The 25,985-nt window shown below is 43.9% G+C and overlaps 1 protein-coding gene across 1 annotated transcript in view; it reads left to right on the forward strand.

Annotated features, from left to right (window-relative positions):
* The first annotated feature begins 737 nt into the window (after window positions 1–737).
* Window positions 738–25,985, forward strand: part of FDX1 (ferredoxin 1) — a 55,601-nt gene continuing 30,353 nt past the window's right edge. The window contains exon 1 of the mRNA XM_077809010.1: window positions 738–967. Within this exon, the coding sequence (XP_077665136.1) occupies window positions 795–967 (173 nt within the window). The 5' untranslated portion in view covers window positions 738–794. The remainder of the gene's footprint in view (window positions 968–25,985) is intronic.

Consider the following 25,985-nt stretch of genomic DNA (forward strand, 5'->3'; position numbering starts at 1 on the left):
CATGACAGTGTGAAAAGTTTTATCAAACTGGGTACAGGAGTCTGGCTTCCTGCGGCTGGGGCTTGCCTGGTGCCCTTCCTGTAAAAGATGGGGAACAGAGCTGAGGTCAGTTTGCTAGGATCCAGCCCCACTAGGGAAAGGGCGATAATGATCCTTCTGACCTGTTAGATCCAGGGGGAGGTGAGGGCCCTGCTGCATACTAGAAATGGGGCGATGGGTGAACCGGTCACCCCTGGAAGAATGGAGAGTAAAGAGGACTGTCAGTCTCCGCAAACCCTGTGACAGGGGAGCTGGGGCCAAGCGACTGAGAAGCCAGCTCCTGAGAGCTGGGGCTCATGGCGGCACTGTGCAGTGGCCAGAGACAAGCAGTGGGGGCTGCAACAGCAGGTAGGGGCATTGGAGGGGCTGCATGTGGGGGCACCCAGAGGGGTGACTGGAGGGCAGGGGGCTGGAGCATGAGACAGGGGGCGAGGTTGGGGAGGGCGCCCGGGATACGGCCTAACCCCTTCCACAGCTTCAAACAAGGAGCACGCTACGCAATTTACTTGCCCGCAGCTGTAGACTAGAGGACGGTTCTACGTACGTTGCGTATCTCCTGCACAGAAGGAGGAGCTTGCTCTGCGCCTTTTGCGTACCAACTATCACCACTCACTTGCAAGTGGAGCGAGGGCTACGCCCCGTAGAAGACGTAAGTGCCTTGGGGAATAGCCATAGCTTGTGCCGGGTGTATAAGCGGGTGGACTTTACTCGTTGTGGACGGGGTCGGTTGTGTTTTCTTCTTGTCTACCTCTGCTATGGCTGCTCCGGGCACCGCCAGCCTCCTGCGGGCCTCCACGGCCTCCTCCTGCCGCTGGCTCCTGGCCGCGTTCCGGGGAGCCGTGGGGAGGCCGGGCGGTGTCGGTGTCGTCAGCGTCGCTGTCCGGACACCGGGCCGCTTCTTCGGCGTCTCTGCCCGGGCGCGGCTCAGGTAATGGGCGGGGGGGGAGACCCGGTGGATCCCAGCCCCCCGCCGCCCTCCCTGTGGGGCTTCCCTCCCGCGCTCCCTTCCTTGGTGCCCCGCCCCCCCGGCGCCCTGCCCCTGATACCAGAGCCGTGTTCAATCTTGCCAAGGTGAAAGTGTGATAAATATTGTTCACCTAGTCAGTGTCCCAACCTGTATGAGCAGGTCAAGCAAAACCTGTTTTTTATGCTCCACTTTCTAGTTAAATTTTTATAGGTAAATAAAAATTATAATCTCCTCTGTGTCTCATTAAGGCAACCTGATGTTAGTTTTAGAAGTTCAACTCCTTGAAGTCATGCAAACATGCTGGAGATTTGTCCTAAACAGGGCAGGCTTGATACTTAGCCAGCCAAGTAAAGCTCTAATTAGGGGGTTGGCAACCTTTTAGAAGTGGTGTGCTGAATCTTCATTTATTCACTTTAAGGTTTCGCGTGCCAATAATACATTTTAAAGTTTTTTAGACGGTCTCTCTCTATAAGTCTATATATTCTGTAACTAAACTATTGTTGTATGTAAACAAGGTTTTCAAAATGTTTAAGAAGCTTCATTTGAAATTAAATTAAAATGCTGATCTTACACCACTGGCCCGCTCAGCCTGCTGCCGGCCTGGGGTTCTGTTCACCTAGGCCAGCAGCAGGCTGAGCGGGGCCTGTGACCGGGACCCCGGCTGGCAAGGGGCAGCAGCTAGAACCCCAGACCGGCAGTGGGCTGAGCAGGGCTTGCGGCCGGGACCCCACACCAGCAGTGGGCTGAGCAGCTCAGCCTGCTGCCGGTCTGAGGTTCCGTCCACCAGCTCCTGCCAGTCAAGGTCCTAGCTGCCAGCCCCGCTCAGCCTGCTGCTGGTCTGGGGTCCTGATCCTGTCTACATACCTACCTTCTCCCTGGCTCTAGCCATTCTCTTCCTCTCTCTGCACTGAGATGAGGGTGGGAGTGCGCTGAGAACAGGACTGGGGGTGAAGGAGCAGGTTGGGGTCCAGGGTCTGGCCAGGAGCTAGAATGAGGGAGGGGGCTCAGGGTTGGGGCAGGAGGTTTGGGTGTGGAGCGCTTACCTGGGCAGCTCCCATTTGGTGCATGGGGTGCAGGTGGGAATGTGGGGTGTGTGTGTGCAGGAGCTCCGTTTGGTGCTCAGGATGGGGATGTGGGGGGTGCAAGAGTCTGGGTGTGGGGGATGCAGAGGTCAGGGCAGGGGTCTGGGGTGTGGGCGGCTCACAGCAGGGACCTGGAGGGGATATGCCAATTCCACCCCCCTTCCCCAAGGTCCCCGGACCAGAGACCGTGCTGCTGCTCCGCTTTTCCACAGGGAGGGAGGAGGAGGGGCAGGAATCCAGCATGCTGGGGGAAGAGGCGCGGGGAGGGGGAAGCTTGCCTGCCCTGCAAGGAGAGAGCGGGGGTGGGGCTGGGCAGGATTTTTAATGGCACGCTGCTGTCTGCCAGGGTCCCAGACAGCAGCGTGCCATTAAAAATTGGCTCGCATGCCATCTTTGGCACACGTGCCATAGGTTGCCGACCCCTGCTCTAGTTCTTGCCAAGTCTAGAAATATAATAGCTGTACCATGGGGTGGTCTTCTTGAGGTTTCATCTAAAAGTGCAAACAATGGCACTGAAATAAATACAATATTTGTTGCAATTTACCAAATGACAAGAAATTGTATTTCCACTGTTTAGATCAAAAAATCCTGTATTGACAGGACAAATATTCCTAATTGCTTTGCGTTTTAAAGTAGTACATTAAATCCACAACTTTCTTTGGAAGTAGATTTTGGAATCTTACTCTAATTAACCGCAGGCCTCAACATAATACAGCCTTGTTGTCCAAAGAAACACTCTTTTGAAGCCTCCCGATGCATGGGAGAAATTGGCTTTCTCAACTTATTGTCTGTTTAGGCACAGTTCTGCAAACACTTATGCATGTCCTTAATGCCAAGCAATAGTCCCTTTGATTTAAAGGCATGTGTAAATGTTTGCAGGATTGGTGCCAAAGATTATAGTAAAAAGAACAGAAGTACTTGTGACACCTCAGAGACTAACAAATTTATTTGAGCATAAGCTTTCGTGGGCTAAAACCCACTTCATCGAATGCATGCAGTGGAAAATACAGTAGCAAGATAGATATATATACATACCCCCACACACACACACCACATGAAACAATGGGTGTTATACACAGTATAATGAGAAAAAAGAAAAGGAGTACTTGTGGCACCTTAGAGACTAACCAATTTATTTGAGCATAACACCCATTGTTTCATGTGGTGTGTGTGTGGGGGGGTATGTATATATATCTATCTTGCTACTGTATTTTCCACTGCATGCATTCGATGAAGTGGGTTTTAGCCCACGAAAGCTTATGCTCAAATAAATTTGTTAGTCTCTGAGGTGCCACAAGTACTCCTGTTCTTTTTGCGGATACAGACTAACACGGCTGCTACTCTGCAACTTGAAGTTAGGAATTAACAATATTTAGATGTACCAAAGCTGACCAAACAGTAGATGGTGCTATAATTGCATGTCTTGTGAAATCAAGTGTTCAGAATGCTCTTCTACTTAAAAGTTTTGTTTTTAAATCAGAAAAAAGAAGAGAGATCTGTATAATGGTAGTGCCAGGAAACTCTAATCAGACAATTACTCTGAAACCAAAGATTATCGTCTGATTAGAGTTTCCTGGCACTACCATTATACAGATCTCTCTTCTTTTTTCTGATTTAAAAACAAAACTTTTAAGTAGAAGAGCATTCTGAACACTTGATTTCACAAGACATGCAATTATAGCACCATCTACTGTTTGGTCAGCTTTGGTACATCTAAATATTGTTAATTCCTAACTTCAAGTTGCAGAGTAGCAGCCGTGTTAGTCTGTATCCGCAAAAAGAACAGGAGTACTTGTGGCACCTCAGAGACTAACAAATTTATTTGAGCATAAGCTTTCGTGGGCTAAAACCCACTTCATCGAATGCATGCAGTGGAAAATACAGTAGCAAGATAGATATATATACATACCCCCACACACACACCACATGAAACAATGGGTGTTATACACAGTATAATGAGAAAAAAGAAAAGGAGTACTTGTGGCACCTTAGAGACTAACCAATTTATTTGAGCATGAGCTTTCGTGAGCTACAGCTCACTTCAGAAGTGAGCTGTAGCTCACGAAACTCATGCTCAAATAAATTGGTTAGTCTCTAAGGTGCCACAAGTACTCCTTTTCTTTTTGCGAATACAGACTAACACGGCTGTTACTCTGAAACCAGTATAATGAGAGTGATCAGTTAAGGTGAACTATTATGAAGAGAGTGGTCACTTTGGATGGGCTATTACCAGCAGGAGAGTGAGTTTGTGTTGGGGGGGCAGAGGGTGAGAAAACCTGGATTTGTGCTGGCAATGTCCCAACTTGATGATCACTTTAGATAAGCTATTACCAGCAGGACAGTGGGGTGGGAGGAGGTATTGTTTCATGGTCTCTGTGTGTATATAATGTCCTCTGCAGTTTCCACGGTATGCATCCGATGAAGTGAGCTGTAGCTCACAAAAGCTCATGCTCAAATAAATTGGTTAGTGTCTAAGGTGCCACAAGTACTCCTTTTCTTATTACCAGCAGGAGAGGAAAAAAACCTTTTGTAGTGATAATCAAGATGGGCCATTTCCAGCAGTTGACAAGAACGTGTGAGGAACAGTAGGGGGGAAAAATAAACATGGGGAAATAGTTTTATTTTGTGTAATGACACATCCACTCCTGAGTCTTTATTCAAGCCTAATTTAATGGTGTCGAGTTTGCAAATTAATTCCAATTCAGTAGTCTCTCGTTGGAGTTGTCTTGAAGTTTTTTTTGTTGTAATATTGTGACTTTTAGGTCTGTAATTGAGTGACGAGGGAGATTGAAGTGTTCTCTGACTGGTTTTTGACTGTTATAATTCCTGACATCTGGTTTGTGTCCATTTATTCTTTTATGTAGGGACTGTCCGGTTTGGCCAATGTACATGGCAGAGGGGAATTGTTGGCACATGATGGTATATATCAGATTGGTAGATGTGCAGGTGAATCAGCCTCTGATAGTGTGGCTGATGTGATTAGGTCCTATGATGGTGTCCCCTGAATGGATATGTGGACACAGTTGGCAACAGGCTTTGTGGCAAGGATAGGTTCCTGGGTTAGTGTTTTTGTTGTGTGGAGTGTGGTTGCTGGTGAGTATTTGCTTCAGGTTAGGGGGCTGTTTGTAAGCAAGGACTGGCCTTCAGGTTGTTTGCCTTCCTTTGATTAGATCTGTGCTCAAGTTTAAAAGTTAGGTTATGGCATAATCCCGAAGTGCACTTATGCACTTAATTTATTTTATGCATATAAATAGTCCCATTGAACTTCAACATGTGGAAAGTTTGTGTATGTAAGTGTCTGCAGGATCAGACTTTAGGATAAAAATCTGCTTTAATTGTCAGTCACTGACATGCCCATTCACATTACAAATACATGTTTACGTTTTAAAGTATTTGAAATTCAGTTTTGGCCTTACTTAACCAATGTACGTTATGGAATTCGTGACATTCTGATTAGAGAGCTTAGTTTTACTATCCGAGCTTTTGCCTTAGTATTCTAGGCTTCCTTTTCCCCATCTGGGGGAAGTCCTGAATTTTCTCCTAGGAAGTTTTAATAAAACTTAGAAAGCTTGTTATCTAGTAAAATTTACGTAGAATCACACAATACCTACCTCTTACATAGTACTTAACATCAGTAGATTTCAAAGCACTTCATGATTTTTTTTTTTTTTTTTTTTTAAATGCATAGTTCAAATTTAGCCTTAATCCTGCAAATCCTTGCAGGTTCTTTAAGTGCAAAAGTATTTCTGTTGCTGATGGGACACGTTGCATAGTTAAAGTTTGCAAGATTTGGGGCCTAAGATAAACTTGTGCCCATTAAGAGGGTCTGTGGTCACCTCACCTAGATTTGTCTAGCTTTAGAGTTGGACATCAATCACTTCTGTGGCATTCAAGAACAAGATTGTCTAGTTCAGAATTTCTCAACCAGGAGCAGAGGCAGATTAAGATTTCCTGGGGCCCTGGGCCAGAGCAAGTGGGGGGCCCTCCCCCACCCTTCTGCTCCTTCCTCGGGGTCCACCCCAGTTCCACCCAGGGTCCCCTCCATTTCTCCCGCCCCCCGCCCCCCACTGCAGCCCGGCAACCCCTTTTTGCTCCTTTCTGCACCCACCCCCCAGACCGGAGAAGCTCTGTCCCCGCAGCCCTGGCGCCACAGTGGGAAGTGAGAGCTCCTTCAGTCCCAGGGCTGCAGCGCGGGTCTGGCTGCTGGGGCTGCCCCCCCCTCCCCCCCCCCCCCACACACACCTCAGCACTTCTGCGGAGGACCAGGGTCAGGGCACTGGGGCTTCTCCTGGCCCAGCACTTCTGCTGGAGAGTGGGTTGGGAGTGGAGGCTTGTCCTGCTGCCCCACGGCTTCTGATGGGGTTGGGGGCTGCTAGTGGGAGAAGCTTCTCCTGTCCCATGGCTGCTGACTTAGTCGGGGCGCTGCTGCTGTGGGGGCTTCTTTGGTCCCGGTGGCTGGGACTCTGGGCTTCCACCACTGGGGGCCCCCCAGTTGGCCAGGACCCCTGGGCACTGGCCCCATAGACCCAGTGGGTAATCCACCACTGACCAGGAGGGTCACAACCTGCCTGTGTAATGAGGGTGGGTCTTGAAAGACAGTGAGGGAGGGATTGTCAAGGCATTAATTTTATTAATCTTGCTTCCCTACTGGCTGCACTTCTTACCCTTTGAGGTCCAAAACAAAACATCCAAAACATTTATAAGCATTTGATCAAGATATTTTGAAATGGGCTAATGCCAGGAGTGCTTAGACCCGTATTGGTTGGCTCCAACATGGACAGGCAGTTTTTAGCAATGAACCTCTGTAAGAGTTTACTTGTTATACCCTTTGAAAGTGACTCTCAACCTTTCCAGACTGCTGTACCTCTTTTTCAAGAGTCTGGTTTGTCTTGTGTACCCCCAAGTTTCACCTCACTGAAAACTGTACAAAATCAGACCTAAAAATACAAAGAAGTATCACAGCAGGCTATTAGTGAAAAATTGCTTACTTTCTCATTTTTACCATATAATTATAAATCAATTGGAATATAAATACTGTATTTACATTTCAGTGCATAGTATACAGAGCAGTATAAACAAATCATTGTCTGACATTTTAGTTTGTACAGACTTCGCTAGTGCTTTTTATGTAGCCTGTAGTAAAACTAGGCAAATATCTAGATGAGTTGATGTACCCCCGGAAGACCTCTGAGTACCAGGACCACTGCTTTAACAAACAAGTGATGTAACTGACAGTTACTGAGTTGAGCTAAAAACCAACTTGAGACAATTCACCTTATTTCCAGTCTTAATCCAGATAAGATTTATAGCCTCTGTTCTTTCCAAGGCCTTTCCTTTTCTTATCTTCTCTTGTCCCCCACCTGGCTTGCTTACCAGCAGAACAGTGGGAAGGTTTGGGTTTGTTTCTTTTAAGACACTTTTTTTCTTTGTCTTTTTACTGTAATTCTTTATTTTATTGATTGAAACCGTAACATCCTTCCAACACTACAATAATACTACTTATTCTCATGGCCTTCTTTTACTTGCTGATTAGGACCTCCTTTACTGCCTATATATCTTCTACATTTCCTACCTTAAAACCCTACATGCTATGTTGGTTTTATTACATTAAGCATGTCAAATATACTTCTATAATTTTGCAACATCTTGTACAACTAATAAACTTGTACTGTCAAAATTAAAATTACCACAATCACATTTTGTCATTTAGAGTTTTGGTTGTTATCCCTCTTCATCATGGATATAATCTCCATGTGTATACTTGTTCCCACCAGAAGGGGCTAGTTAACTCTTCAATTCCCTGTTCATGGCTATTGAGCTTTTAAGATCTAGGTTCAAGGGAGGAATAGGATGCCCAAACTTGGGTACTGCTTTTAAAGTGCACTTCTGTAATCTCAATTCAGCCTGTAATTCAGTTACATTATGAAAAATGGGTATGGGATGCAAAGTCGTTCCATTTATCACTGCAGTGAATTTTGGTGTGAAACAAAACATTGGTTAATTGGATCCACATCAACAGTGGTTAATTCCAGCTACCATTTAAAATTTACCATTCATAGCCTAGTGGTTTTCACCAGTTCCCCAGCATCTCAACTGTATTGTGCAGTTTTCCCCAGTTGAACTGACATGCCAGCAACTCCATCTGTAAGATAGTACATCTGTACATGTAGGTGTCTCCCAGGTGCAAGCAACAGGAGACCCAGGACTTTCCAGACCTTTGCATTGTCTTGCAACAGTATTTGAGGAGGAGAAACAAACTCTTTTAAAACCTTATGGGTGCAGTGTCTTCCAGTACTATTCCTGGTAGTAGCTGTAACAATGGTTTGAATGGCCTGGTGTTCTGCAGTTACTGGGATGGATAGTGTGAGTGGTTTAAGGAGTCCTGTATGGTGGTAGAATGCGTCTTTGGACGTTTAAAAGCTCACTGGCGCTGTTTGCTGACTAGGTCAGACCTCAGTGCAACCAACATTCCCATTGTTATTGCTGCTTGCTGTGTGCTCCATAATATCTGTGAGAGTAAGGGGGAGACATTTATGGCAGGGTGGGAGGTTGAGGTAAATCTCCTGGCATCCAATTTTGAGCAACCCGACACCAGGGCAATTAGAAGAGTACTGCTAGGCACGCTGCGCATCAAAGAGGCTTTGAAAACCAGTTTCATGACCGGTCAGGCTACAGTGTGACTGCTGTGTGTGTTTCTACTTGATGCAAACCCGCCCCCCTCGGTTGATTTTAATTCTGTGTAACCAAACCACCCTCCCTCTCCCCTTTGAAATAAAGTAACTACTGTTTTGAAACCATGCATTCTTAATTTAAAAAAAAAAAAGTGAGATAACTGACAAGGTAGTCCAGGTGGGGTGCGGGAGGAGGGAAGGACAAGGCCACATTGCTTTTGTAGCCACACTACAGATCAAACTGTTTGAATGACAGCCTTCTGTTGCTTGGGCCATCCTCTGGAGTGGAATGGCTGGGTGCCTGGAGCCTCCCCCGACGCGTTCTTGGGCATCTGGGTGAGGAGGTCAGGTGGCTATACAATGGATGCAGCTGGGGTCTGTGCTCCTGTTGGCTTTTCTGCAGCTACACCAGATGCTTCATCATGTCAGTTTGCTCCCCCATTAGCTTCAGCTTCGCACTCCTGCCTCTGCTCTTCACGCTCACTTAATGCTTTCCTGGCCTCGAACACTGAATGCCTCCATACATTAAGCTGTGCCCTATCAGTGCAGGAGGACTGCATGAGCTCGGAAAACATGTCATCGCAAGTGCGTTTTTTTTTTTTTTTTTCCGCTTTCTAATCTGTGATAACGTCAGGGACGGAGATGATGGGGGAGCGTAGAAACATTTGCACCTGGGGGGATAAAAAGGGAGTGTAAAATTTAAGATGATACATTTCTGAGAGCAAAAGGGATACTCTTTCACAGTGAATCAAGCAACTCACAGCAGACAGCACATGTGCGTTAGGTACAAGGTTGCATTTTGCCTTTTATATTGAGCACCTGCTGGTATGGTGATACATCACACATGGCTGGGCAACAGAATTCAGTTTCTAGGCAACCATGGTAAGGCACAGGGTACGCAGGGTTGGCTTCTTATGCATAAGATGTGGGAATGGTTTCAAACTGCAGTGCCATCCTTTCCCATAGCAAGCAATGGGTTGGGTTTCACATTCAAAAGGAGGGGCTGCGGTTTTCGGGTAGATGTGCAGCACAAACCTCCCACCACCCCCCCACGTGGTTATTGTCTGGGATGATCCCGTTTACCCAAGCGCAAACAGCCCAGCATGAATGGGGTCCTTTTACTCTTCCCTTACAAAAATTCTCCTATTTCAACCAAGTGACCATGAATGATATCGCTCTCCTGAGGCTAACACAGAAAGATAGAGACCGAATGTTGCTTGAATGCGACCAAAACCCAGGACCTTTCGCTGCCATGATTCCAGAATACTTGCTACTGGCTTGCTGTGGTAAAGTGTCCTACCGTGGAGGACAAAATAAGGCAGCACTTCCCAGAAACCTTCTACAAAGGCTTTCAGAGTACCTCCAGGAGAGCTTCATGGAGATGTCTGGGGATGGAGCAGGAATCCTCCAGGGACATGTGAACAGACTTTTCCAGTAGCTATACTGGCCGTGAATGCATCCCAATTCTTCAGGACAAGTTAAACATTATTGCTTTTAAACCCTGTACTGTAGTTACAAATGTGCACTCACCAGAGCTGCCTTCTCCAGCTTCAGGATTGGGGATTCTGCCTTTGGAGGGTATTGGGTCCAGGGTGATGAAAAGGTTCTGGCTGCCGGGGAGAATGGATTCACCACTTGCCTGCTGCGCATTCTCTTCCTCCTCCTCCACCACAAAATCCTCCTCCCTGTTGCATGAGCCCCCCCCGCTCCCTTGCAGGTGTCCACGGACAGTGGTGGGGTAGTGATAGGGTCCCCCCCCCGCCCCTAGAATGCCATGCAGCTGATCATAGAAGCGGCATGTATGAGGGTCTGACCCGGAGTGTTCGTTTGCCTCGTGTGTCTTTTGATAAGCTTGCCTGAGCTCCTTAACTTTCACATGGCACTGCTGAGTGTCCCTGTTGTAGCCTCAGTCCATCATGCCCTGTGAGATTTTGGCAAATATATTCGCATTTCTTCTTTTTGCTTGGAGTTCTGCATGCACAGATGCTTCTCCCCATACAGCAATCAGATCCAGTATCTCCCTTTCGGTCCATGCTAAAGCTCATTTGTAATTCTGGGGGGGACTGCATGGTCACCTGTGCTGCTGAGCTCACCACGCTGACCAAACAGGAAATAAAATTCAAAATTTCCTGGAGCTTTTCCTGTGTACCTGGCTAGTGCATCGGAGTTGGAAGTGCTGTCCAGAGCGGTCACATTGGAGCACTCTGGGATAGCTCTTGGAGGCCAATAATGTTGATTTGCATCCGTACTACCCCAAATTTGACCCAGCAAGGTCGATTTTTATCACTACTCCCCTTGCCGGGGAGGAGTACAGAAGTCGATTTTAAGTTGATGGGAACGGGGTTGGTTGTGTGGATGCATCCATTTTAAAATCGACCGAACGCGGCTAAATTCAACCTCACCCTGAAGTGTAGACCAGGGCTCAGAGCTGGGTGGAACCTCAAGAGACCAACTCACAGAGGTCACAGTGGCAGCAGACAATGATGGCATAGGGCCATTGGCAACAGAGCGATGGAGTGAACGGTGGCACAATGAAGAACAGTGGCCAGAGCAAACAGTGAGTAGCTGGAGGAACGAGCAAGGTGCTTTCTTGCCCACCACCTGGGAGGTGAACTCATGTGAAAGCACCTCTGAACTTTGAGTCTCCACTGACCCAGGACAACACCAGGGAGTGTTAATGAGGCTGTTAAGAATGCTAGAGACACAACACAGTTCATGCGAACAAATATGGCATCATACTTTCTATTTAAGCAAGAGATACCACACACTACAAACTGGAGGCCAGTGTTAAGTGCATTGTCACTTGTTCATCCTGAAGTTGAACACTGGTTCCGAACAAGACCAGCAAATGCTCACTAGCTTTCTGCAAGAAGCTCAACTGACTGGCTAGAAGCATGTGGTGCAACAGTGAAAGACTCAACAATTGAAAAAGTGAAGAACTCTCTCATCACATTCAAAAAATTTGCATACAGGGCTGATGAATGCACTGATGCAAATGGGCATCAAGTATTAAGTCATTGTGTACATTATCTTGATGTCAGTGGTAGGCCAGTAGATGCATTTCTATATCTTCAAGTTTATAGAAGACACATCGGCTGCATCTGTGACAACCCACATCTTAGAGTTAAATGCTTGTCAGTTGGACCCCAAACAGATGGCTGCTTGTGCATTTGATGGAGCTGCACATTTCTCTGGAAGACATGGTGAAGTACAAGCTTTGCTCAGAGAAAAGTGTAACCCTAATCTCTCCTATACACATTGCAGAGTCCATCTACTCCAACTAGCGCTAGTACAAGCTGCAGATTCTTCAAAAGACATCTTTAAAAAGCTATACATTTAATGTCTTCATTGTATTCTTCTTTCAGAAAAGTCCAAAAAGACTGAATATCTTGGAAAATATAGAAGATACACTGGGACTGAAGTTCAAACTAGTCCAACCTGGGAAAACCCTCTGGCTTTCTCATGAGCAATCCTTAGCTGTTGTCTTAAAATTACTCCAGCCGTTATTACTGACTTAAGTATCTACCAAGATGGGATGGATCTAAGTAGTGAGGCTGGTGAATTACTTTTGCTACTACATTCAGAGAAGACTATTGCCATTCTCTCTCTTGTAAGTGTACTGTTGAAACCACTTGGGTCATTAAACAATGCTATCCAGGCATCTGCTACAACAGTAGTAGATCTTTGTCTAGCAATAGAAGCTACATTTGGATGAATCAGAGAGCTATCCATTGAAAAAGTACTAGAAGCAGCAAAAACTTCAGTCCAGAAGCTGACTAATGAAGGCATTTATATTGATTCCTTAAGTGAAGAAGACAAGAAGTGTTTTGTTAAGACAACTGAAAGTACACAGACTTGATTCTTAAAATCTACAACAGCGACTTCTAGATTCTACTCAACCTCTACGTAGCTTTTACAGATCCCTGTCCAATAAAACACTGACAGTTGAGTGGAGTGAGTCACTACCAGCAATGGGGCTTCCATGTGCTCAGGATAGAATAGAGAATTTGAACACAGTGGAATATCATACGACGAATGAATGAAGATTTGACTGCAACTTCTTTTTTATCATCACTAGTGGCTCGACCAAATCTTTATGCTATGTGACTGGGAGTAGCAAGAGATGAATTCCTACTTCTTTCATCCCAGGAACAACAGTTACAGTTGAGTGTTCTTTTTCATCGTTGAATAGAATTTTGTGTTCTGAAAGAAGTTGCCTTCTGCCTGATCATGTGAATGAACTAATGAGCATATGAACTGAAGGAATGGAAGTACCGGACACACAAGAAGCCACCAAAGATGAATGCATTGCATTCAAGAAGTTCATTAACAGAACTGTGCAAAATTTTATAACAAGAAACCAAGAAGGATGTAGATGTAGTGCTTCACAGAAGGCTTGAGTAGCCAACTTTTAATTTGTGCGTTTTTTAAAACGGTCATGAAACATTTTTCAGATTTTACTATGGTGCTATACAGCACACCACCCCCACACCCCTGTAAGTTCAACCCCTCCCCCCCAATTTCAATTCCTGGGGAAAGCACTGTGTGTGACAGCCCTTCTCTGGAGTCACTCTCTCTAGGGGGTTAGCCCTAGCATTGTTAGCCGACGGCCAAGGATGTTTAGAAACTGAGGAATTAACTCAGGATAAGGACATCACAATTCACACTCCTCTTCCAATCATTAAACCTATATTGGAAGGGAAAGAGTTACCACCTGGTGTAGCACAAAAGATGACTATCCAAAGATGGGCACTTTACATACACCACAGGGTAGGGAGTGCAGACACTGCACAAAACCCCACTATGATTCAGGAATCCCTATGGAAAGTAGGAATGCCTGATGAATACCGCCTACCTCCACAGCAGTCTCCCATTAAGGATGCTGCCCCATTTGATCCTTCTAAGCCTGAGGGAGTATGGTTCACTGATGGCAGTGCCAGGCTGGTAAAAGGAAAATGGAAGGGAAAAGCTGCAGCAGTGCCTGCAGACACCTCTGCAGCACCCCTAACTGCTGGAATTGTTGGGTCAGCACAACTTGCAGAATTGGCTGCAATTAAACTGGCCTGTGAAGCAGGAGCCACCACAGTATATACGGACTCCTATGCGGTATGGGCAGGTGCCACTCAGTGGATAACTAACTGGAAAAATAACCACTGGGAAATAGGAGGTAAACCAGTCTGGGGACTGGAATACTGGAAGTGGTTATATCAGCATGCCCTGCAACAACCCCTGTCTATAGGACATGTCTCAGCTCATCAGAGGAATAATACCCCAGCTGCACAGTTAAACAATTTAGCCGATGCAGCTGCCCAGCTCTTTACCGCACAAGTCGAATGGGAACGCTTATATTCATGGTTACATGATAATTTAGGACACACAGGAAGTGATGAGTTAGTGCGGCAAGCACATATCAGGGGGTGGCCTATCACCCACAGACAGGCTAGAGACCTGGTGCAAGCCTGCACTATTTGTGCTGAGACTAGAAAACATATAGCAGAAGGACAACGGTTTGCCAGGCTAAGAGATGGAAAAACACTATGGGCAACCTGGCAGGTCGACTATGTCGGACCACTGCCCACTACAAGGCAGAGGTGGAAATACATCTTGACTGGGGTAGAAATTGTTTCAGGGATTGGTTTTGCATATCCAACCCGATTGGCAACAGGGTTGTCCACAGTTATGGGACTAAACCGCTTAACAGCAATTGTCCCAATGCCTCAAGAAATCCAATCAGATAATGGTTCGCATTTTAAGAATAAGCTTGTAAGGGAATGGACCCTTAAACATGGAGTCCAATGGACCTTCCACCTTCCATATCGACCTCAATCTAATGGCATGGTCGAGCGCTGGAATGGGTTGCTAAAGAATCACTTGAAGCCTACTGATGGCACATGGGGAGACAGACTGGACGAAGTGGTGCAGAGATTAAACAACAGACAGACTCCTACAGGAAGTCCAATCAGCAGGGGATTCTTCCCTACAGGGAAAGCTATCTCCCCTGCCAGAACACCACTGCACAGTTCCAAGTATGCTCCCGGAGACACTGTTGTGATTAAACACCCAGCCCTGGGAACCTTTACCTGCGTTTTGCATGCCTATAAAGAGAAAGGTGTATGGAGTGCTTTAAATGCTGATAAAAGGCTAATAACCATTACAGAGGCTTGGATCGCATCCAAGACTGGCTGACCATGTGATTTATTGCAGGAATGGTCCCACGGTTCCGAGCAACCTGCCAGCTAACCTGTCAGCAAAATGGACCATGCAGCAGACCTGTTTGATCACTAGAGACTACTATGGACTGTTGATATATATTTGCCATTACTTATAATAGCAGGTGTAATTTTTGCTTTTGGTTTTAAAATAAGTTTTTTTAGCTAGAACACGACCCACAAGAGATATGTTCCTGCAAGCCCTCATGATCCTTCTGTTGGCTCCAGTCACCTTGGCAATACCAGAACATCCTCTCCGGGGAGCAATCCAAACCATCGCCTCAGCTGCTGGTGCTACAAATTGCTGGATGTGCACCTTGCTAGATTCAACCAATGGACTGGGAATTGAATGTGTACCACTACATGCAGTGGCTGAGAATGGACAAACCTCATGGATGCAATGGTTAGCTCAACACTTGGGATTTTCCCTCTCCCCGTTTTACATTCGGTTGTGAATACTGTTTTAACCATTTTAATTATTGTAATTGTTTTTTGTGTAACTTTATGTATTATGAAGCGTTTGATTCAAACTGCTCTTTCCTCCATGCAAATCAGATACCTAGAGCTAAAAAGGGATCCTAACCAATTCCGCGAACCCTCATCCTCTAATTTGGTTGTTGGGTATTTCTAGATTTCCCCAAGGAGGGCAAGAGGTGCTGGCATCACCGCCACCTTGCAATCTGGGATGTAGTGTGGTGCATCAGGGGGTGGAATGTAGCCAGACAGCCAGCCCCCCCCCCTCAGACCAGCATTGCTGGAAACACAGGAGGAAGCCGGAACAGGGCACTTAACATATATTCCAGCACAGCCTTTGAAGCTGTGAAAGCACAGGTGTGCTGCTACAGTGTGCCTCTGGGAGCAGATACAACGATTAAGCTCACAGCAGGCAGAGGCCCTGTGACAGACATGGCTCTTAGCCCCTACTAAATAGCGTGATGCACACACACCAACATCCTAGTTGGGAAAATATTTACCCTGATAAAAGAAATGTCCAGTAGTCGACACTTATTGTTTCTCTCCCTTGCAAGTGTAAACTACTCTTGCGAAAGCTGGCATCACCCAGACAGACCAGCCTCAATTTGGCATAAGAAAGGAGAAAGAGAATAAAGGAGTACAGAGGTATAAGTAGGGGACCTACAGCACCATGATTTTTGAGTGCTTTTCACTATCTATCTGCTGGTCAGATAAGTGACAGCCTCCCAAGGCTTCTGCAGCTAAGAGGGTCCCTACGCCTTGTCCCTTATTCGTCTTTCCGCGGAATTGAGTGACCGATCCTGGCTTGGCACCGCTGGAATCGAGAGATGCAAGGAGGGTAAGAAGCACCCACACCTGATCTCCTATCTTTAGTGTACACATATTTTGAAATAGAGCTCTATACTTTGTTTTCTTTCTTTGGGATTGTGGCTTCAGTTTTGTAACTTGTTTGTGTGTGTAACATCTCTACATTTAAATAAGTAGGCACTAGCAATTTTGTAACCACATGATTAGAATCTAGCTTAATAAATTTTGGTAACCATTTATGCATAAGCCTGACTTGTTTTCTCTGGTCTACTGTAAAGCAGCCAACACAATTAAAGAACCTCAGCCGTTTTGGCTCTAAAGCCTGGCCATTAGGTGAGAGTACTAAGAGCCTAGCGTTGAGTTGTGCCGCCTCCACGGGTGGTTAGGACCTTGGGGCATCCGTCAGCCTAGCCCGGGCTGACGGATGCCCCAAGGTCCTAACCACCCGTGGAGGCGGCACAACTCAACGCTAGGCTCTTAGTACTCTCACCTAATGGCCAGGCTTTAGAGCCAAAACGGCTGAGGTTCTTTAATTGTGTTGGCTGCTTTACAGTAGACCAGAGAAAACAAGTCAGGCTTATGCATAAATGGTTACCAAAATTTATTAAGCTAGATTCTAATCATGTGGTTACAAAATAGCTAGTGCCTACTTATTTAAATGTAGAGATGTTACACACACAAACAAGTTACAAAACTGAAGCCACAATCCCAAAGAAAGAAAACAAAGTATAGAGCTCTATTAAGCTGTGAAAGCACAGGTGTGCTGCTACAGCACTGTGTGTGACAGCCCTTCTCTGGAGTCACTCTCTCTAGGGGGTTAGCCCTAGCATCCACTGCCTTCTGCAGCTGCACCTCTGAGCCTTCAACAGGCCTGTCTGTCTCCGTGAGCCCTCCTTGGAGAGTCCACTCGCTCTGGACCCCCTGAGAGGGCCTCCATACCCAGAGGGAGCACTGCAACCCTGATTTCTAGACTAGAATGACTCTCTGTCAGCTTAAACAAGAAGGGTTTATTGCACATCTGGAATACAGCACAGAAAGTTCTCAGGGGCCTTGAGCATAGTCCAAAATAGGACTTTCCAGCATCCAGATGGGCTCAGGCTGCTCTTTGTCCCAGTGTAGAAGTGACCCCTTCTTCCAGTGGCCCACGCTGTACCACTTCCAGGGCCCCTGCTTGGTTTGTCGTCTTTTTCTGGGCAAACAGATCACCTGGGATGTCTCCAGCCCTTAGTTCTCCTGCTGGTTAAAACTGGCTGGCTCCCAAGATGGAGTAGGCCTTCGGGCCATCAGTTGCTAAGTTACAAAGTGTGCAGGCTTTCTGGGTCCAGGCTACTATGTGGGACCACACTTGGTCCTCTGCAACAATAAACACCCTTTCCTACCACCTTGTTAAACATGCACATAGAGGAAACTAAGGCACGCGCACACAGCATTCATACAAATAAATTCCCCACTTCGTGACACAGTTCTTTATTTTATTTGTTACTTTTGAAACCATACATCCTTCCCACACTACAGTAATACTACTTGTTAAGGCTGTTGATTAATCACAGTTAACTCTTTAACTAACTAACCTTGGATTTAATTGCACTGTTAAACAATAGAATACCAATTGAAATTAATTAAATATTTTGGATGTTTTTCTACATTTTCAAATATTTATTTCAGTTACAACACAGAATACAAAGCGTACAGTACTCACTTTATATTTTTATTATAAATATTTGCACTGAAAATTATTTAAATTTTTTTTCACCTCATGCAAGTACTGTAGTGCAATCTCTTTATTGTGAAAGTGCAACTTACAAAGGTAGGATTTTTTGTTGTTGTTGTTACATAACTTCACTCAAAAACAAAACAATGTAAAACTTTAGAACCTACAAGTCTACTCAGTCCTACTTCTTGTGCAGCCAATTGCTAAGAGAAACAAATTTGTTTACATTTACGGGAGATACTGCTGCCCGCATCTTATTTACAATGTCGCCTGACAGTGGGAACAGACGTTCGCATGGCACTTTTGTAGCCGGCATTGTAAGGTATTTACATGCCAGGCATACTAAACATTCGTATGCCCCTTCATGTTTTGGCCAGCATTCCAGAGGATATGCATCTGTGACGCTTTTTTTTTTTTTTTTTTTTTTTTAAAAGTGTTAATTAAATTTGTGACTGAACTCCTTGGGGGAGAATTGTGTGTCTCCTGCTGTGTTTTACCTGCACTTTGTCATATATTTCATGTTATAGCAGTCTTGGATGATGACCCAGCATGTTGTTCTTTTTAAGAACGCTTTTTCACTGCCGTTTTGACAAAACACAAAGAAGGTACCAATGTGAGATTTCTAAAGATAGCTACAGCACTCAACCCGAGACTTTAAGAATCTGAAGTGCCTTCCAAAATCTGATTGAGATGGGGTGTTGTGGAGCATGCTTTCAGAAGTCTTAAAAGAGCAACACTCCAATGCAGAACCCAAGCTACCAAAAAAGAAAATCAAGCTTCTGCTGGTGGCATCTGACACGGATGATGAAAATGAACACTGCTTTGGATTGTTATCAAGCAGAATCCATCATCAGCGTGAATGCATGTCCTCCGGAATAGTGGTTGAAGCACAAAGGGGCATATGAATCTTTAGCACATCTTGCAACACCAGCTACAACAGTGCCATGCAAATGCCTTTTCTCAATTTTAGGTGACACTGTAAACAAGAAGTGGGCAGCATTATCTCCTGCAAATATAAACAAACTTGTTTGTCTGGGTGATTGGCTGAACAAGAAGTAAGACTGAGTGGACTTGTAGGCTCTAAACTTTTACATTTTTGTTTTTGAATGCAGGTTGTTGGGGGTTTTTTTTGGGGGGGGGTGTTTTTACATAATTCTTTATCATGAAAGTTGAACTTACAAATGAGATTGTACTACAGTACTTGTATTAAGTGAATTAAAAATACGCTTTACAGTGCAAATATTTATAATAAATATAAACTGAGCACTGTACACTTTATATTCTGTTGCAATTCAAATCAATATACTTGAAAATGTGGAAAACATCCAAACATTTATATCAATTGATTTTTTTTTTAAATTGCTTGACAGCCCTACTACTTATTATTCTCACTGCCTTATTTTACTTGCAGATTGGTGCCTTCATTTCTGTCTCTTTCTTTCTATAACTATTTCTCCTTTAAGCTAACTTCAATTCTTTAATTTTATACTTATAATAGAAGGTGCTCATCAAAAAGCCTAAAGAAAATGCATCAAGTCCCAAAACTGGGTGATCCCATTACATGGATCTTCACGAAGTCTGTTTAAATCTCCCATGTAGTCTTTACTCAGACCTCTATCATGGTACAAGCTGTACTGAGAGTTTTGTCTAGGAAAGGAGTACAGGGTCTGGCTCTAAAGCAATATCCAAGATACATGCATAGGATTATACAGAATTTATTTATTCTAGAGGTATTCACCCTTTGACTAAAAAGGATTACAAGTACACTAACTGTTACATCATGATATTAAGATTTCCAGTAAGACTTCTATGTTATGCATTATTCACTATTCTAGGCCTATGTTTGACCTGTAAGTAAGAAATCACTGCTAATGACAGTGTTTCTCCTACTGTACGTAATTTAATCAAAAAACTAAACAATTAGAACTCTTAAATTCAAACTGTGATATGTACCTTTTTGTAGTAAAATATTTTGTATACATCTGAATACCAGCACACCAGAAAATTAAATATTAGATAGATAATAAAGACTGCACTAGCAATACTCAACTTTAATTCTAGTTCTGTAGTGTTTTCCTTTATCAAAATACTTATCTCGATTAGCATTCTGGATTTTTTCCCCATGTACACTGGACCCCAATGAAATCTCAAAATATATAGGATTTCCCACCATGGGTAGACTTTAATTTTGCTGGACATATGATAAAGGCTTCTGTTCCTTTAGTCAAATTTGTTGTTTATTATTTTATTGTAGCAAGGTCTCTTCTCCTAGTTTTAGTGTTAAAGCAGAGATCTGGAAAGAAAAGCAATTTTACAACTTTAATCTCTGTCATTAAAATAATGCTGCTCACACTACTAAAACTTTTTACTGGAAAGATAAAATAGTGTTCCATAGATCTGAGTCATCTTTATTACTTTCTTCATAGGGATGTTGGTAGGTCTTTTCATGAGTAGCATCATGCAGTGGGGGAATTCGGACCAGATGAGTGGTCCCTAAGCCTCTTCATAGGCCCTTTTTGTCACAACCCCTGATGTACTGCTTTCCTATGTTGATAGAAGGTCCTTGGGCTTTCCTGCTCTGAGCCATGAGCCACTATATACCCATTCCTTCCCAGTCTGCTTTGCTGTAGCCTACATTTCCCAGAGTTCTTCTGGGAACCATATCTCCCAAAATTTGCTTGCTTTAAAGGGCCAAGATAATGGGCAGGCTTGAAGCTCCTTTCCTTAAAAGGCACTCTCCTGTTACACAGCCCGTATTCACTGTTACGCCATCTACATTCAAACCAACCAGTTTTTATCTTATTCTACCATGATCCCTAAATTTTCTAAAACTGTTCTTTTTTCCTTTTGCAATACCATCAGCTGCACCAGTTTCCAACTCTACAATGTCAGCAAACAAATTGTTAAAATTTATTGAAGCTAATGTTAATACACAGTCTGAAAAAAGTGTCTGTACATCTGGGTATAGTGCTTAGATTATCCACAAATACAAAGTTTTGTTTTTAAAGTGATAAGATACTGCATAATCAGCAGTAACCCAAATTTAGGTGAGTAAATTTAAGAATACAGTTTAGATATTAGCATCCAAGTATTCAGGTTCATCACTCATGGAAAGTTAGACAGAGTGTTGGTTGTGGAAAGCACATATATCAATGAGTGAAGATTGTCTCACAGTAATTATCCATTTAGAAAATACAAACCATGAGGTTATAAAATTACTATCCTGACCCAGTCTGATGTATGCGCTCAGTTGCAGATCTGTCAGTGGATCAAACAGCAAGCACAGTGACAGATCTATCTTTCAGCCTTCTTGAGTGTTTCCTTAGTGGTTTTGCAGTTGCCTTTCTGCAGTCTTTCATTCTGTCTATTAATATAGATTGATCAAACAAACATTCAGACCACTTTTGACTTGAAAACTACAAAACAGTTCATTTCTAAAATTCAAATAATGTTTAGCAGCTGTGTAAGCTGTTAAACAAAATGGCATTTTATTTCTTTCCTTATGCTGTATTTTATGGATCAAAGTGACACATTTCTATTTCTGTGTGTTTCACACGAGCAGCTTGCCTATGTATGTGTGGTGAATAAGAAGTCTAATACTTATAGGAGGACAGCACTTTATCAGAAAGCTTCTCCTGCTTTTTGCAAACCCACAGGTACTTATCCTTTAATACCCCTTATTGTTTTCTGAGCCACGTACTTCATTTGTCCCAGGGCCTTTCCTCTACTGATTTAGGACGAGGGTTTTTCACCCAAAAGGTTCCCAGACATTTTTCAAATTCTTTTAAATCCACCTAAACTATATGTAATTGTTTATAAAGATGTGTTTTTAAATGTTGGGCTGCAGTCCTGTGACTATTTACACATGTGCTTCACTTGAACATGTGAGTAGTCCCATAGACTTCAAAGTTAAGCATATACATACATCTTTTTAGGATTGAGGATTTTTTTTACATAATATACATACATTTTTTTAGGATTTTAGGTCTTAGTGTGTAAGTCTGACTAATTTGGAAATGAAATGGCCTGGCTCTGATCATAGTCGTAGTTAAAATTGTGATTGTAATAGTCTCTAATACTTATCTTCCTACTAAAATCAAGTTAAACTGTTTTACTGCTGCAGCAAGTAATAGAATCATAATTTTTATACAGTGTCCTCCAGTTTGTTGGCAAATTGAGCTCGTGTGCATTGTTGACAAAAATGATTAACTTCATATCTGTAGCTAAAAATCCCAGATGCAGCCTCTCCCTGCCTCATTTACTACTAACAGGTGACACATTCAAACTGAGATGGCTTCAGACGTGTTCAGTTCAGCAGAGGGCTTTTTCCTTAGCCTCACCCCCTTCTTACAAGACATTACTTATGTGGCTGACATCAGCTGAGCTCACCACCTTCCCTGCTGACTAGCGACATACCTACAGTTGTTGTTGTTGTCCTCTCCTCTCCGCTCCAGGTGGCAAGCAGGGGCATGGGGTTCCTTCAGCCCTGGGGCTGTGCGGGGAGAGCTGACAGTGTTTCTGGCCCTGGTGCCACACAGGGGCACAGAATGTGCCCCCACAAGAGCCGTCAAATTTTTATTCCTGCACACGCCCCTGTTCCCCTCTAATTGGTTGCCCAATTTTCTTTGCTCCGCTCCCATTCAGCCCTTCTGGCAATTCTGCTTGCTGACTGGAAGCTTAATGCTGTATGCAGCCCACTCCCAAGTTCCCTATTGTCCTAGTATAGTAGACAGGAAGACTGACACTTACCTAAAAAGAAAAGGAATACTTGTGGCACCTGGTTAGTCTCTAAGGTGCCACAAGTACTCCTTTTCTTTTTGCGAATACAGACTAACACGGCTGTTACTCTGAAACCTGACACTTACCTAGGTATCCCTTCTGGGCAGCAGAAATGCTAAGCCAAGCAGGAATTTTACCAGCCTGACATCATCAGGAAGAATGTTCTTCAGAGGCTTAATGCCTTATAGCCGTGTGGCCTGAACGGAAGAACGTCTCCCAGATGCAGGGCCAGATTGGTAGGAGCCAGAAACTGCTCTGAGCACTGCTGGAGCTGCTGAAAAACTGGTGTAGGCATCCAAAGGCCTTTTTGTCCTTCCTTTTGATGTTGGGGGCATGGAACAGAAGATGGTTGGATAGTGACCATGGAAGGGTGAATGAGAGTTTTGTTTAAGGGAGCACTTTTCCTTGAAAGACTTGGCATATTTTGGAGAAAGAAGCCTATATAACTAAGTAAGCCTAAATTTTTATTTTTGTAACCTCTGTCCCGCCAACCTATGACTTGCCCAACTATTGTTTCTCTCCCACACTTGTTGCATCATGTCTGCTACTGGATTTTGAGCACATCAGGGCACAGAACATATCCATTCTAGATGGCCTGGCATGCGGTTGGCACTCTGAATGAATAATATTTTACATTTAGCACACTTACAAAGTAGTTCCTTAAAAGCAGTCAGATCTGTATCTCCTTCACCTGCTGGGATAAAAAAGTATTCGAAATAGACTGAAACATGCTTTGTCTGTCAGAATGTATGCACTTCTGTGTTCTTAACGCTAAACAACTTTATGTCCAGAAATTCAGAAACCCCACTAAAGTTAATGTAGTACATGCTTCACTTGAATTTTGCAGATTAACAAGGTCAGTCTTTCATCACTGATCATATTTTTTGGATTAATTCATTGTTGAAAGTAGCTTGTAGCTATCTTCTGGAAAATGGACTGAGGGAATATTTTAGAAGAATTGAACATGGCATCATAATGAATCATGCCACATATTGCTGCCAAAGTTTTTTGCAGTTATGGCAAATATAACAACTCTTTTTCTCAAGAAACATACAATTTTATTTAAAAAAAAATAAGTATAAGGATACTTCTAAATATATCATTGTATGACCTGTTTGAAAATCTTTGATTTAATGTAGTCGTTATTAAGGCACTTAAGGTTTTAGTCTAATTGTATAGTAAATGATATGTTTTGTGAGGAATATTAAAATACATTTTGGGGGAAAAAATGTAAATTTCAGTATGAAAACTTTCATAATTTTGTTTAGCATTGGCTGTGCAGCTTAGACTTCTTATGGATTGGCTTCATTTACAGGATTGGTAATTATTATACATAGCAGGTCATCCAGAGCCTGTATGCATTAGAGGTAATACTTGGATTTAATTTCTTGAAGCTAGATGTAATTTTAAAGCAAACATTGTATTGGTCTGCCTTTTTGCTGGTGGGAGCAGTCCTATTGCCAGTCCAAGGATAATTCTATTTACTAGTTGACACACGTGCGCATGCTCTCATGTATACAAAATAAAATAGCAGGACCTCCAGTGAAGAATCTGATCCTCTTGGTTTGATTGATAATCCTTAAAGTATGGTTCTGCTCTTTAGAAGTGACTTTAAAATAGTATTCTTAAATTCCTAGTTGTTGTCTTTATTTTTTATTGAAAGTACTAATCTCACAAATAAGGATTTTTTTTTTTCCCTCTCAACCATGCAAACCCAAAGTTAAATGGTGTTCTTTCATGCACATCATTAGTGGTTTTAAAAAAAAGTTATTGCAGACACCTGTGCAGCCATATTGCGGTCACTGGTGTTGCCGGCACCCAGTGCCGAGAGGCAAAACAACAGCAGGGGTTGCTTCGCTACCCGGTGTGCTTCACCCAATAATCACAATGGGGTGGAGAAGCAGAAAAGTTTATTTGAAGCTTCAAAAAGGTACAGGGAGAATAGAATCTCAAATTCTGCACACAGAGCAGGAAGTTACACAGGCTTTTATACATCCTTTCTTCAGCATACTTATCCAATAGCAAGCTGCCCTAATTATCCATATAGCCAGCCAATCCAGTTACCAGCTAGTTCCCTTGTTTTTTGTATCATTTGTTAAACTATACATAAAGCTGCTTTATTCAGCATTTTTCTTCCATATCTGCCCTGTTTGCCCTTGTTTAGTTTCAGGCAGTCTGACTCTGCAACATATTGTTGCAGATCCTCAGCATACCTGCTGTGAGTGCCTCCAGGACGGGGGGCTAAGGACACTTGGGCCTAGTACGCAGAGCTGCCACGAGTGCCCCCAGGCGGGAGGTGGGGGCCAAGGACACCTGGGCCTAGTGTGAGGGGGCTTCATCGACACTCGTGGTCTTCCATCCCCTCGAGTTACCTAGTGGCCATGCCCCACTGTCCCCAACAACTCCCTCCTTTGAGAACACTCAACAGCCTTGGCTCTTAGTTTTCTCACTTGAGCTATTTATTTCTTTACAATAGGACTTTGCATAAGCACTTTGTGATAGCCCCGAAGAGAATGACTTATTAACTTTTGCAAAAGGGCCCTGACACATGATACTGCACAGCATAATACCATTAATACAAGCAATACAGGAAAGAGAAATTTCAATAACAGGCTAAATAAACCACCAAGCCAACCACCAGCCTGAAAACAAGGTTTGCAAGCAATCGCTCTCTGGGACAGTATAGGCAACCTGTGCTCCGGCTCGGGCATGGGCCTCAGCCTGTACCACCTTTTCATAGATCTCATAACTGCTATCATTTACATATACACAACATCGGGGCCCAACGAGGGCACAAACCCCTCCTTGGGATGCCAAGAGATAGTCCAAAGCCAGCCTGTTTTGGAGGGAAAACGTCCTGAGCTGCTGTACCTCTTTATTTAATGTTTTTACTGCTGACCCTAAATCACTAACCGAGTCCTCTAATTCTAAGGCAACTTTCTCAAGTACCATTTGTAGCCTTACAGTATAGCAGCCTATGCATGTGTCAAGGTTCCTCCCCCACTATGAATTCTAGGGTACAGATGTGGGGACCTGCATGAAAAACCTCCTAAGCTTATCTTTACCAGCTTAGGTCAAAACTTCCCCAAGGTACAAAATATTCCACCCTTTGTCCTTTGATTGGCTGCTACCACCACCAAACTAATACTGGTTACTGGGGAAGAGCTGTTTGGACACGTCTTTCCCCCCAAAACCTTGCACCCCACTTCCTGGACAAGGTTTGGAAAAAGCCTCACCAATTTGCCT

Source organism: Eretmochelys imbricata, chromosome 1, assembly GCF_965152235.1.
Source record: "Eretmochelys imbricata isolate rEreImb1 chromosome 1, rEreImb1.hap1, whole genome shotgun sequence".
Lineage (NCBI taxonomy): Eukaryota > Metazoa > Chordata > Testudines > Cheloniidae > Eretmochelys > Eretmochelys imbricata.